We start from the raw sequence: 12,449 nt of genomic DNA, 5'->3' as shown, positions 1-12,449 counted from the left end.
TTTAAAGCGTCGTGTCTTTTTATTTTCACGTCTTTAAGTAAAATGAAATTATATTTATAAGTGCTAAGCCACAGCTCTTCCTTCAAGGAAGGAGGATGGAAAGGGGCAGCTTTCGGGGACTGTTGGGTTTTCCAGAAGCACTTTGCCAGCAGCACACACCTTCCAGCCTGCGTGAGCCCGGGCCCGGAGTTCATAGGACCGTCTGGGTCATGTGTCTCAGCCGTCTGTCCGTCCTCGGGGGCCTTGTGACATACCTCAGATGTTTGTTCAAATCGTCCACATTTTGCCTCCATGTATGACACCCTTGCTGAACGGGCTGTTTTGTGGGTTTTGTGTGGTAAAATACACGTAACATGAAATTGACCATTTTAACCATTTAAGGGTAGAGTTCAGTGGCATTATGTACATTCTCAGCGTCATACAACCATCCCCACCGTCCATCTCCAGAATTTTTCTTTCTTCCCAAACTAAAACTCTGTCCCCATCACACACTCAGTCCCCAGCCCCCTGGCCCCCACCACCTACTTTCTGTCTCTGAATCTGACTCCTCTAGGGACCTCGTGAGTGGGATTGCATCCTGGTGGGGAGGAGAGATGACCACGTGTGCCGTGAGAGGAGCAGAAGAGCTGTTGGACACCAGGTGATGAAGTCCACAAGGTGATGAAGTCCACCTCGGGGAGTGGCAGGGGCCGGAGTGGAAGGAGAGTTGCCAGGACAGAGGAGTCGGGGTTGGGGGGGTCCTCACCCCACATAAGGTGCGGGTGTGTTCAGGGTTCAAGTGCTGCCTGGACTCCAGGGGTGGCTGGGTGGGACAGTGCCACCTCCCCAGGTCAGCTGTGTTCCTTGTCTCTAGGGGCCCTGGGTCTGTATGGATGGGGCTGGGGGCAGGCCCCCCCTATTAGGGGAATAGTGCTCGGAGGCCTGCCTCTTGGCTCCCGTCTCACACTCAAGTAGGGTCTGGCCCTGTCTGAAGGCTGAGATGTACCAACAACCAAGGCTGACCGGGCCCCTGTCCCCCCAGGGCCCACAGACAAGGGAAGACAGACACAGGACCAGGCCTTTCCACCTGTTGGCTGAATACATCTCCTCCACCAGGCCAGGCACATCCTGCAATCCTAATCCCTGCAAGCTTATACCGCACGTGGCAAGAGGGACCTGCGGACAGGATTAAATTACGAACCTTCACGTGGGAGAGTATCTGGGGTTACCTAGGTGGGTCCAGTTACCAGAAGGGCCCTTGTAAGGGAAATAGGGAGGGAGAAGGGCAAGATGGGGACATGACAGCAGAAGACCGCACTGCTGGCCGTGAGGACAGAGGAAGGGACACCAGCCAAGGATCACAGTGGCCTCTAGAAGCTGGGGAAGGCAGGAAACGGATTCTTCCCAGTGTCCAGAAGGAACCGGCCATGCCCACACCTGGATTTCAGCCCACTGAGACCCATGTTGGACGTCCAACCACGAGGTGATTCTGTCCGGCGAAGACAACTGGCAGCACCAGGAGACATTTGCGGTCGTCATACATGGTGGGTAAGGAGGCGCCGCTGGCGTTTTGGGGGTTGGAGGCAGGGGTGCTGCTCAACACCCCATCCCTGGGGTGGCCCCAACACAGATTTATCCTTCCCGATATCAGCGATGCCAAGCTGTGGAAATCTGCCCCAAGGTGTTGGGCGCTGTGATGGGGCACCCACGGGGCACTGAGGAAGCCCAGAGAGGGCACTCGAGGAAGGGGACAGGGGAGGCTTCCCAAATGAGGGGGCGTCTCAGCTGGGGGCAGGATGAACACAGGTCAGCCAGGAGGAAGGATGGCCTAGTGAGGGGCTGCAAAGTTGTGGGCAAAAGCTGGCGGGAAAGCCAGCTGTGTTCTGGGAACTGAGGGCCGCTGGCATGTCCAAGAAGGACTGAGGGGAGGCAGGGCCCCTCTGAGGAGTCTGGGCTCACAGGGAGGGCAAGGGGAGCTGCAGGTGTTTGAACAGGGGAGTGACATCATCAGACATGGTCATCAGACATGGTCTCGGGGAACAGATGGAGGGGGCGGGCCCGGAGGCGGGGCCAGCAGGGAGGTGATCACTGGCAACAAATACAAGTCGATGGAGAGGAATAGGGGTCTGACTGGATGAGGGGACACAGAGGCAAGAGCAGCACTGGTCTCCAGGCTGTCAGCTTGGTCTTTGTGGACAGTGGGAAAGCCATGGGGTCAAGCAGAGCCCATGGCCAACCCTGGGCCAGTGACTGTGGCCACCACAGCCTGGGTTCAGTCCTAGAAAACACACACACACACACACGCGTGCACGCGCCTCGAGCCGATGGAAGAGTAACTCCATTGTCAAGTTCACAGAGCTGCAGGGGAGCCAGGGGTGCTGAGCATGTCCCCAGGGCAGCTCCTCGACCTCCTACAAAGACTGGCTTCCTTTCCTGTGTGCTTCTCTGGGCCAGTATTGGCTGCTAATAGAGGGGGAGACCTGCCAAGGCTGCTCCTCCCCGTAAAATGGTGACAACGATAGGAGGGTTGTGAGGCTTCCGGGAGCCTCGTGGAGCACGTGGCACCACCCCAGCTCCCTGCGCCCTGAGCACAAACCCCTCCTGTATTCAAAGCCGGGAATGAGTCTGGGGGGTGACATGGTTGGAAGTCTGCACTCCAGGGAGGGTCTCTTGGCAGACAGAGGGAACCTGGCAGTGAAAGCTTCTCCATCTGTGAAAAATGGGCCCACGAGGCTGCTGGAAGGGCTCTGTGGACGGAGAGTCAGGCTGGGACAGCTCACAGGGCTTGTCCTTGAACCCAGGATGTGCCCTCAGCCTCCGAAATGGCCAGCACCAGCTCCCTCCTGGGCGGCAGAGGATCAGGGATGGCCCCAGGCCCCACCCATCCCACCCTCATCATAGACCCGCTCCCACCTCCACAGGGGCCCAGGTGGCTTTCAGGTGACACACAGGACATGAGAGACCCCACCTGGAGACCATTCCTGGAGACCAGGGTGGCACAGGTCACTCAGGGCTTTCCCTCCCCGAGCACCCTGCCCTTCCCCACTCCTCCCTGGCCAGATGGATGGATGGACGCGTGCTGGCTTCTACTCCCAGGTGAGCCTGGGAAATGCCCCGGCCTCTGGTCTCTGCTTGCCTCATCTGTAACAGTGCTGTCCTCTCCTGAGTCATGTCCCTGGGTGAGCTCTATCCCCTAAACCAACTGACATGAACTCCAGACCTCCTGGGAACAGAGGATCCTGTGCCAGCTCAGGGCACCATTACCCAGGCCTGCTCCGTGTTCCCAGGGTAGCTTCCTGGGCCAGTCATTGGCTCCCACCCAAGCCCACCTCCTACCCTGTCTGGGGCAGAGGTTTCCTCCTGCCGTCACCATGGTGGGATGCTTTGTGACTGGGTGCTGGGGACCTCACAGGGAGCATCTCAAGGGCCCACCCTCCCCAGAGCTCCAGCTGGACGGAGAGACATTTAGGTCACCAGGCAGCTGACCCAGCGGGTGTCAGAGAAGGCTTCCCAGGGAAGCCCGGAACGTCTGGAAGACAGGGCCCTTGTGGGCCAGGGAGACCCCCTGCACGGCCATGACCGCCAGGTCTGTGCTCCCCAGGAATCCCCAGGTTGTGGGGAGAGGGGGGAATGAGAGTGGAAACCAGGTGAGGGCAGGAGGGTGGGGACTAGACTAGGCGGGCAGATCAGTGAGCCGAGCAGGACAGAGAATCAGTGGCTCTGGGGGCTCCCGGCTGTGTAGACCAGCCCTTATCCCCAGATTGCCCCACCCTGTGCTCAGGCCTCCAAGGACTGAGAAAACCCCAGACCCGGATGGGCCCTGAGCCCCGGGGCAATGGTCTGCTCCCACACACCATACGAGGTCGAGGGCCCACCAGTGGGCAGGGCCCAGATACAAAAGGGTGAACCTTGGCCTTTGGTCAAGGTCAGGCCCTGAAGAGCCCCCAGAAGCCAGAAGCCCACGCCCCGGGGGCCAGCACACAGATCGGGGAACACTTCCAAGTCCTTTATTGGGCCGGCAAGGCCGAGAGCTGCCCTAAGAGTAGGGCCCCAGTCTGGCGTCCATGGCGCCCCAGCCCCTATTCCCGCCTGGGGCAGGCAGCTTCCTCTTGACAGGCTACTTGGTTCGCTCCTTCAGGTATTCCCAGCCCTCCTTGGAGTACTCCCAGGCCTTGGAGGGGGCCACGGACAGAGCGGACATCACCGTGATGATGCCTGTGGGGAAGGAGGGCCCAGCGCCTTTGGTGGAGAGTTTCAGAGGCACCACTTCAGGCTCTGTCAATTCCACGCAGGGAAACAGGTGGAGGCCACACATTGCTCCCACCTCCCTGGAATCTCCACTCCCTTTTCTCTTTCAGATCCATTGGGGGCAGCGGCGGGGGGTGGGGGGGGACAGCAGGTGCACACAGAGCAGGAAGGAGAGTGATGGAAAGGCATGGCCAGGAAGGGAGGTGGGAAGTATCTGGGGCCACTCTCCTGCAAGCAGACGGACCAAGGCCTACCTGAATTCCAGGATTCGCGGATGTTAAAGTTAAACTTTGGAGGGGCTGGGAGCTGGGAAGAGAGGGGAAGAAGGGGCTGGTGAAAGGGGAAGGCCTGGCAGCCTGCGCCTCCCTCACAGGCAGGGAGAGCAGCACACGTCCCAGCGTGGAGAAAGCCAAGCAGGGCTGGAGGGACCGGGGATCAAAGGCCACCCCTGAGCTGACACCTCTGCTCCCGCCGAGCTGTAGCCTCAATCCCAGCTCCGAGTACCTGGGGTATCTTCAGGCCTGTCTGCTCGCACACGTACTGGCTGAACTGGTACACGGCGGTGGGGACCACCTCCTCAGCTTTCTGAAGAACCTCCTGGCTCTTGTCGCTGGGCCCCAGCAGCTCCTGGTCGTACACCAGGTAGACAGCGCCCCCAGCCACACTGCCCTTGATGAGGAACCTGCAGGCAGAGAAAGGAACCACAGCAGCTCAGCAGATTCTGCTGGCCACCTCCCGGGTCTAGGCCCGCGGGTATGGGGGTGAGGGTTAGACCCCTAGGGGGAGGGGCGTGCCCACAGTCCAAAGAGTGACACACCTGAAGCCAGGCAGCTAATGCGGGAAGCACAGGGCATTTTGGGAGCCCAGAGGCATGCCTGACCCACAGCACTTAATTTAAGGCGTGCAGGGATACTCAGCTCCATTTAACTGGTAAACTGAAGCCTGGACAGGAACAGTGTCACTCAAGATCCCGCAGAGGGCAGGGAACAGTGAAGACTTAAGACTCCTAACCACCTTCTACCTTCCAGCCCCGAGGGATGCTCCGCGAGGAACCCGCGGGGGTTTTCTAAGTGTCCCTGGTCATTTCCTGTCTGTCATACGCAGCTCTGGGTGCGCATTAACCTCCCAACAAACGCGTGCGGCACTCCCATATTACAGAGCGGGCAGCTGAGGCTCGGAGGGGTCTCGGGTACAGAGTGGGAAAGGCACGGACTCGCTAGGAAGCGGGAGGGGGGGAGAAGCTCCACCCTGTCTGGACAGACACGGGAGACCTGACGCTACGGGCGGCGAAAAGCCGATCGGGAGCAAACCAGATGGAGGGTGCTCGCAGAAGGGAACATTCTCGGGGGCTTGGGGCCCTCCTGGTGGCCCCACGAACCTCATCAGCGACCATACTCGGGGTACCATGACCGCTCCGCTCCGCTCCGCGCGCAAGGACACTCGGCTCGCCCGCCACTTCCGGTCGCGGCGTCGCAGAGGCCTCTGGGAGGCGTAGTCTCTTGTCAGCCGCAAAGGCCTCCGGGAGTCGGAGTCTCGGCACCGAGACAACAGAAAGGGGTTGCGGTCCCACCGCAAAACAACTGTGCGAAGCTTAGCCCTCAGGGCCCGGCCGCCGCAAAGCTGTCTGGGAAAAGTAGTCGGCAAGTCACGTGAGGCGCCGGACGGCTCGTCTAGCCGCCAAGCCTCCTGGGAAATGCAGTCGGGCGCGGCACGGCCCTGGTGACGTGAGGGAAAGAGGAATTGGGTGTCATGAGTGGGGCCTGAGGGGGACCCACAAGATGTCGGAGCCTGGGAGATCCACCCGCGCCGGCGCGGGGGACTAAGGGCCCAGGCAGAGGAAGAGAGTGCCTGGAAGCCGGTTGTCACGGCAACAAGAGGGCTGATTTGTACGAGAGAGGCGGGCCTTTAGTCACGTGATCAGGTCAGGGGTTGAGGCCAGAGGAGAGCTAGGCGGGAGGCTGTTGCCCGGCAACGCCTGGGCGCTTAGTCCCCACAGTATAATCCCTCCCCCCGAGGAAGTGGGCTCGGAGTCACGTGACTCAGACCCTACGGGAGGGGGCGCGGTCGGAGCCTGGCGGACGCAGCGGTGAAGTGAGGGCAGAGGGGCGCGCGCGTGGCTCCCAGGCCCGGACCCCAGCCCCGCTGGACAGCGGGAGAAACAGGCCTGAGTGGGTGAGTTCGCGGTTGGGAGCGTACAGTGAGTCGCACGCCCCCTTTGTCCAGAGGGGAAACTGAGGCCCGGCGAGGTCAGGGGGCCGGTGGGTTCTGCGAGGATCGGGTTTCCTCCTTTCCTCCCCCATCAGAGCCTGGCTGCTTCATCCGTCCATTCATCTATCCGCCCACTCACCCACCCAGCTTGCCAGCCAACCCCTGCGGGGCAGCTATGGTCAGGGCCAGTTTGAGGAGAGTGTTGAGCTGTGGGGCTTCAGGGCTTTCCCTGGAAGTGGGGAGAGGTGGGAGGGTGTTCCCTGCTGAGGGGACGCTGGCGTGACTGGGTTGGGGCGAGGAGTTCACTTTTCTGAGAACTGATAGATTCATGGATAGGAAGTGGGGAAGATAAGGATGGACAGAGGGCCGAGGCCAGACCTGCTGGGTCTTGTGGGCTGAGGTGGGGGGTGTGGTCTCCATCTGGGGCAGTGGTGAGCCCTGGGAGGGTTTGGAGCAGGAAGGGACATCCCAGGTGTTTTTGGACAAAGATCCCTATGGCCTTTCCTCTTTGCCCCATGCAGTTCAGAGGATAGAAACCCTAAGATGTGATGGGCTTGTGCCCTTTTCAGGGGAGATCCATGACCCCGTGAACTTTAATCACCTGGCCTGTTTATATCTTTCACCTTCTCCCTGGAACAAGTAAATCGGCTCCCCCAGCTGAAGTCACATCTTAACCCTGATGACACTGGCACCTCCATCTCCAAGTCAGTCCTGAGTGTCCGATTCCTTCTGGGTGTCTCCAGACAGACTTATCTTTCTGGGCTCCCCCACCTCTCACCTCCCACATTCCTCATATCACTCTGGGTCAGTCTATCTATTGAGTACCTACTGCGTGTCTGGCAGTTCAGGGCACGGAAGATCCAAAAGGGAGCAAAACAGAAGCAGGTTTCCATTTCCTCTCTGCCCTCATGGAGCTGAGTCTAAGGGGAGAGAGGGATCCTGAACAGGTAACAAATCATCAAGATGATTTCAGGGGATGACAAGTGCTGAGAAGGAGAAAAGTTCTGCAGGTAAGGGGGGAAGGGGACCAGGAACAGAGGTGCTTTAGAGAAGGAGGCCAGGGAAGTGCCCTCTGAGAAGGTGATTTTTGCGGCCGAGACTTGAAAGAAAAGAGCAAGCCATTGGGTTGAATTTGGGAAGAGCATTCCTCGTAGAGGAAACAGCCAATGCAAAGGCCCTGAGGCAGGATGGTGACTGGCTGGTTCCAATGAACAGTGAAGAGGCTGGTGTGGCAAAGCAGAGTGAGCAAGAGGGGCTGGTCCAAGCAGAGCCTTTTTGGTCACCAAGGCTTTTGTTCTAAGTGAAACGGGCAGGGTTTTCAGTAGGGGAAGAAGATTGCTGCAGTGGTTCAGGTGAGCTAGATGATGACCTGGACCAGGTGGTGGCTATGGAGATGGAGAAGAGGGGGCAGGGCCAGGGGCATCACCACTGGTTCTTCAAACAAAGATGCCGTTGGGGAAATGGGTGTGACTGGGGTGCAACTGTGGGCCAGGCCTGTGCCGGCCACCCTCTCTCCCGCTGCAGGCCCAGGGAGGGCCATGAAGGTGCTGCTCCTCGCGGGGCTGGGAGCCCTGTTCTTTGCCTATTATTGGGATGACAACTTTGACTCAGGTGAGTGCCTGGGGGTGGGGGTGGGAGGAACGTTCTGGCTGTCCTGTCCATCCCCCAAGCTGACCACCCCTGCTTGCTGCCAGCCAGCCTCCAGGGAGCCCGTGTGCTGCTGACTGGAGCCAGTGTGGGTGTCGGGGAGGAGCTGGCATATCACTACGCGCGCCTGGGCTCCCACCTGGTGCTCACTGCCCACACCGAGGCTCTCCTGCAGAAGGTGAGACACTCCATCTCAAATTTAATTGGTGGTGGGGGGGCGGGGAAGGGAACAGGGCCTGGGTTTGAATCCTTGCAAGCATTCAGGCTTCCTGTGTGGCCTTGGGTAAGTCACTTAATCTCTCTGAGGCTTAGTTTCCTCATTTGTAAATCAGAGACAATAAAAGGACCTTCTCCTGGGTTGTGATGTGGGGTTGAATCAGTAAGACAGTTGTAAAGAAAGGACTGTTCCTCACTAAATAGGAGTATTGATAGTAACCAAAGGCTGTGTGGATAGCTAGGGTTCTCAAGTTCAAAAGTGGGTTGGGTAGACACTTAGCAACAGCCCAGTGTTGTTTCAAGGAAATGTACAGCTCTTGGGGATAAACCTTCCAAACTTTCAAGAGGCCAGAAATCTCAAGATTTATTTGAAATCTGCGTTTTAAATGTTGATGGTTGAACAAGCAAAATGTCCCCTATTCTGGCCCATGGGCTGCCAGTTTGCTACCCCAGTGGTAAAGCTTCGGGCATGATGTTGAATGGAACCTGAGGCTCATAGCAGGGGAGGGGGCTTCAGGCTGGGGCCCCTTTAGGGCCGGCAGGTGGAGGGGGGCCAGCTGGGGTGGAGGGGCCCACGGGCAGCTCTGGCCCCCCCAGGTGGTAGGGAACTGCCGGAAGCTGGGCGCTCCCAAGGTCTTCTACATCGCTGCGGACATGGCCTCCCCTGAGGTGCCCGAGCGCGTGGTGCAGTTTGCGCTGGACAAGCTGGGTGAGGGGCGGGGCCTGGAGTCTGGGACCTTGGCCTAGGCCTTAGGGGCAAGACCCAAATTGGGGCGGGGGTGTGGTAGTAACGGCCGTCTGAGGGCGGAGATTTATGGGTCCGGGGGCAAGGCTAGGGGTGGCGCCTCATGGCATCCAGTGGGTGGAACTCTGGACCGGGCCTCATTAGATCAGGGATGAAACCTGGTTAGGGAGTAGGGCGGGGTCTCTTTGATCTTAATTGGGGCGCTACCTGGGTCAGAGCTCATCGTGTCAGTGCTCTGGCCGGAGCATCGCTAGTTCAGGGGGCAGGGCTATGGGTGGTGTCTCATAGGGCGCGGGGGGCGGAGCCTCAAGGACAGCTCCGGGCTGATGGGCCTCTCCGGGCCAGGAGGGCTGGACTACCTGGTGCTGAACCACCTCGGCGCCGCCCCAGCAGGCACGCGGGCCCGCAGCGCCCAGGCAACACGCTGGCTCATGCAGGTGCTCCGCCCACCCGCAGCCCCAGCTCCGCCCTCCCGCCAGACTCCACCCTCTCACCATTCCCCTCTCGGGCCCTGCCCCTCCCAGCTCCAAACCCCAACTTTCCGGGTTCTAGGCTCCGCCCTCTTGACCTTGGCTCCACCCCGGGCTGGTGTTTCCCCCTCTTCCATTCGGAACTCCGCCCCAGTCCTAGAGCCCCGCCCCTACATACCAAGGCCCGGCCCCCAGGCTCTAGGCTCCGCCCCTGCCCCTTCTGGCCTTCGGTTCCTCCTCCGCCCGGTGACTCGCAGTCGCCACCTCCAGGTGAACTTCCTGAGTTACGTGCAACTGACTTCGTTGGCGCTGCCGAGTCTAACTGACAGCAAGGGCTCTCTGGTGGTGGTGTCCTCGTTGCTAGGTGCGTGTACGCGGGGCGGGGAGTGGGGAATCCACGGGGCCGATGGGGACGAGCCTGGAGCGGGCAGGAAGGCTTCCCGGAGGAGCAGCGGCGTGTGGCCGCTCAGCCGCTGCCCTCCCGCGCCCCCAGGCCGCGTGCCCACGTCCTTCTCCAGCCCCTACTCGGCGGCCAAGTTCGCGCTGAATAGCTTCTTCGGCTCTCTCCGGCGGGAGCTGGACGTGCAGGACGTGCACGTCGCCATCACCATGTGCGTCCTGGGCCTCCGGGATCGCGCCTCGGCCGCCGAGGGAGTCAGGTGAGGCCTAGAACGTGAGCCGGGGCCAGGCTGAGCGGGGAGGAGGTGTGGGGGGCCGCTCAGCCGTAGCCACAGTCTCCACCGCACCCTCCTGTCCCCAGGGGCGTCACGAGGGCCAAGGCGGCCCCAGGGCCCAAGGCAGCCCTGGCCGTGATTCGTGGCAGCGCCACGCGTGCCTCCGGCGTCTTCTACCCGTGGCGCTTCCATCTGCTCTGCCTGCTTCGCGGCTGGATGCCACAGCCAAGGGCCTGGTTCATCCGCCAGGAGCTCAACATCACGACCCCCGCTGCTGCCTGAGCCCCTGGGCTTAATGCCCCTTCGTCTTCCCAGAAGAAGATCCTCCAGCCAATCGTCCTGGAGCCTGGACACGCACCGAGACACCTCTGAGCGGGTGGCCGAGGGCCAAAAGAAAGTCATCAAGACAGAAAAGTAAACCTGAGAAAAACTACCAGCCTTGTCAGGGACTTGGAAGGCAATTACCTCAGTCTTCTCAGCTGTCATTGATGATATGATTGCTGCTTCCATTTTGCAGATGAACAAACTGAGGCTCAGAGAGGCTATGTGACTTGCCCCAGGGCCCTGGCCACATCAAGCAGGTCACAACACCACTGAGCCACCCTTGGAACCCTCTCTATTTGCGACCTGAAACCACTGCGTCCCTAATTTGTTCTTTCCACTCACTAAGCCTCGGAGCGTCCCCCAACCCTTTTCCCGAGCACGGGAGCCCTCGAAGCTGTCGAGTTGATGGTGGGGTCTGAGGAGGGGGAAGAGGAAAAGAATGTGTTCTGGGCTGGATCCAGCCTCCCATTTGATAATAAAAATCTTTCTTCCCTTGCACATCTGTTGTTCAGACTCCTTGGTCCTTCCAATTTGCTGGTGGCAGGAGGTGAAGAGGAATGTGTGTATTGGTGCCAGAACTCTCACCTTCATTTCACAGGTGGAGAAACGGAGGCTGAGAGACAGGTGGATGTCATCCAGGAAGCCAGGGATGGAAGGAAGTGTAACCGATTGTGGGCCAAAGGCTATATTTGCAGCACGAAGAACATGGTTTGTGCACCAATAATGATAACCTGCATCAGGCGCTATGCACTTGACATTCATGACATCTTCACAACCAGAGGTCAGTGCTACCATTGTTACCATTTTATAGATGAGGAAACTTAGATGGGAAGTCAGAGGTAGAAGCTGGGATTCTGACACCAGACTGTCCCTCTTTAAGGCAACATGTGGGCTGCATCTGCACATCACTGGTGTTTAGATTAATGAATTAAAAATCGACACTTTCCTTAAAATGGTAAACCATCAGTGCTCGCAGAAAGAAAAAGCAACTGTAAAGATAAAAACTAAATGAAAGCAATGTTATAAAAACAAAACAATGTTTTGAAGAATGAAACAATGTTATAAACAGCTAGCTACGGGTTGGATAGGGAGGGTGGGAGGGAGACGCAAGAGGGAGGGGATATGGGGATATAAGTATAGCTGATTCTCTTTGTTATACAGCAGAAACTAACAACAATGTAAAGCAACTATACTACAATAAAGATGTTTTTTTTTAAAATATTTATTGAAGTATAGTTGCTTTACAATGTTATGTTTTGGGGTTTTTTTGTGTTTTTTTTGTTTTAATTATTATTTATTTTATTTATTTATTTTTGGCTGTGTTGGGTCTTCGTTTCTGTGCGAGGGCTTTCTCTAGTTGTGGCAAGCGGGGGCCACTCTTCATCGCGGTGCGCGGGCCTCTCACCATCGCGGCCTCTCTTGTTGCCGGTCAGGCTCCAGACGCGCAGGCTCAGCAGTTGTGGCTCACGGGCCCAGTTGCTCCGCGGCATGTGGGATCCTCCCAGACCAGGGCTCGAACCTGTGTGCCCTGCATCGGCAGGCAGACTCTCAACCACTGCGCCACCAGGGAAGCCCAAGATGTTTTTTTAAAAAAAACTAGCTGGGCTTCCCTGGTGGCGCAGTGGTTGAGAATCTGCCTGCTAATGCAGGGGACATGGGTTTGAGCCCTGGTCTGGGAAGATCCCACATGCCGTGGAGCAATTGGGCCCGTGAGCCACAACTGCTGAGCCTGCGCGTCTGGAGCCTGTGCCCTGCAACGGGAGGGGCCGTGATAGTGAGAGGCCCGCGCACCGCGATGAAGAGTGGCCCCTGCACCACGATGAAGAGTGGCCCCCGCTTGCCGCAACTAGAGAAAGCCCTCGCACGAAACGAAGACCCAACACAGCTAAAAATAAATAAATAAATAAATAAATAAATAAATAGAGTAGCTATTAATTA

The 12,449-nt window shown here is 58.4% G+C and overlaps 2 protein-coding genes across 16 annotated transcripts; one reads left to right on the top strand and one right to left on the bottom strand.

Annotated features, from left to right (window-relative positions):
• Nucleotides 1-3,970: 3,970 nt before the first annotated feature.
• MICOS13 (mitochondrial contact site and cristae organizing system subunit 13) lies at nucleotides 3,971-5,834 on the bottom strand. The gene is made up of 4 exons (XM_007169142.2): nucleotides 5,606-5,834; nucleotides 4,732-4,909; nucleotides 4,482-4,533; nucleotides 3,971-4,194 (listed from the first exon to the last, which is right to left on the bottom strand). The coding sequence occupies exons 1-4, from the start codon at nucleotides 5,632-5,634 to the stop codon at nucleotides 4,097-4,099; spliced, it is 357 nt and encodes a 118-aa protein (XP_007169204.2). The 5' UTR covers nucleotides 5,635-5,834; the 3' UTR covers nucleotides 3,971-4,096.
• Nucleotides 5,736-11,267, top strand: HSD11B1L (hydroxysteroid 11-beta dehydrogenase 1 like). 15 transcript variants are annotated; one of them, XM_057539878.1, is made up of 8 exons: nucleotides 5,742-5,867; nucleotides 7,928-8,046; nucleotides 8,130-8,260; nucleotides 8,896-9,007; nucleotides 9,389-9,480; nucleotides 9,784-9,877; nucleotides 10,007-10,172; nucleotides 10,274-10,664. In XM_057539878.1, exons 2-8 carry the CDS (start codon nucleotides 7,974-7,976, stop codon nucleotides 10,467-10,469), a joined length of 864 nt encoding a protein of 287 aa, XP_057395861.1. In that variant the 5' UTR covers nucleotides 5,742-5,867; nucleotides 7,928-7,973; the 3' UTR covers nucleotides 10,470-10,664. The 15 variants fall into 15 exon arrangements, with proteins under 15 accessions (XP_057395857.1, XP_057395861.1, XP_057395852.1 ...); XM_057539870.1 differs by lacking the exon at nucleotides 5,742-5,867 and adding an exon at nucleotides 5,919-6,399 and having other exon boundaries at nucleotides 9,709-9,877; XM_007169133.3 differs by lacking the exon at nucleotides 5,742-5,867 and adding an exon at nucleotides 5,920-6,399.
• Nucleotides 11,268-12,449: the final 1,182 nt, after the last annotated feature.

Source organism: Balaenoptera acutorostrata, chromosome 2 (genome assembly GCF_949987535.1).
Source record: "Balaenoptera acutorostrata chromosome 2, mBalAcu1.1, whole genome shotgun sequence".
Taxonomy (NCBI): Eukaryota; Metazoa; Chordata; class Mammalia; order Artiodactyla; family Balaenopteridae; genus Balaenoptera; species Balaenoptera acutorostrata.
Note: the sequence above shows the minus strand (reverse complement) of the source record. Positions and strands in the feature narration are given on the sequence as shown.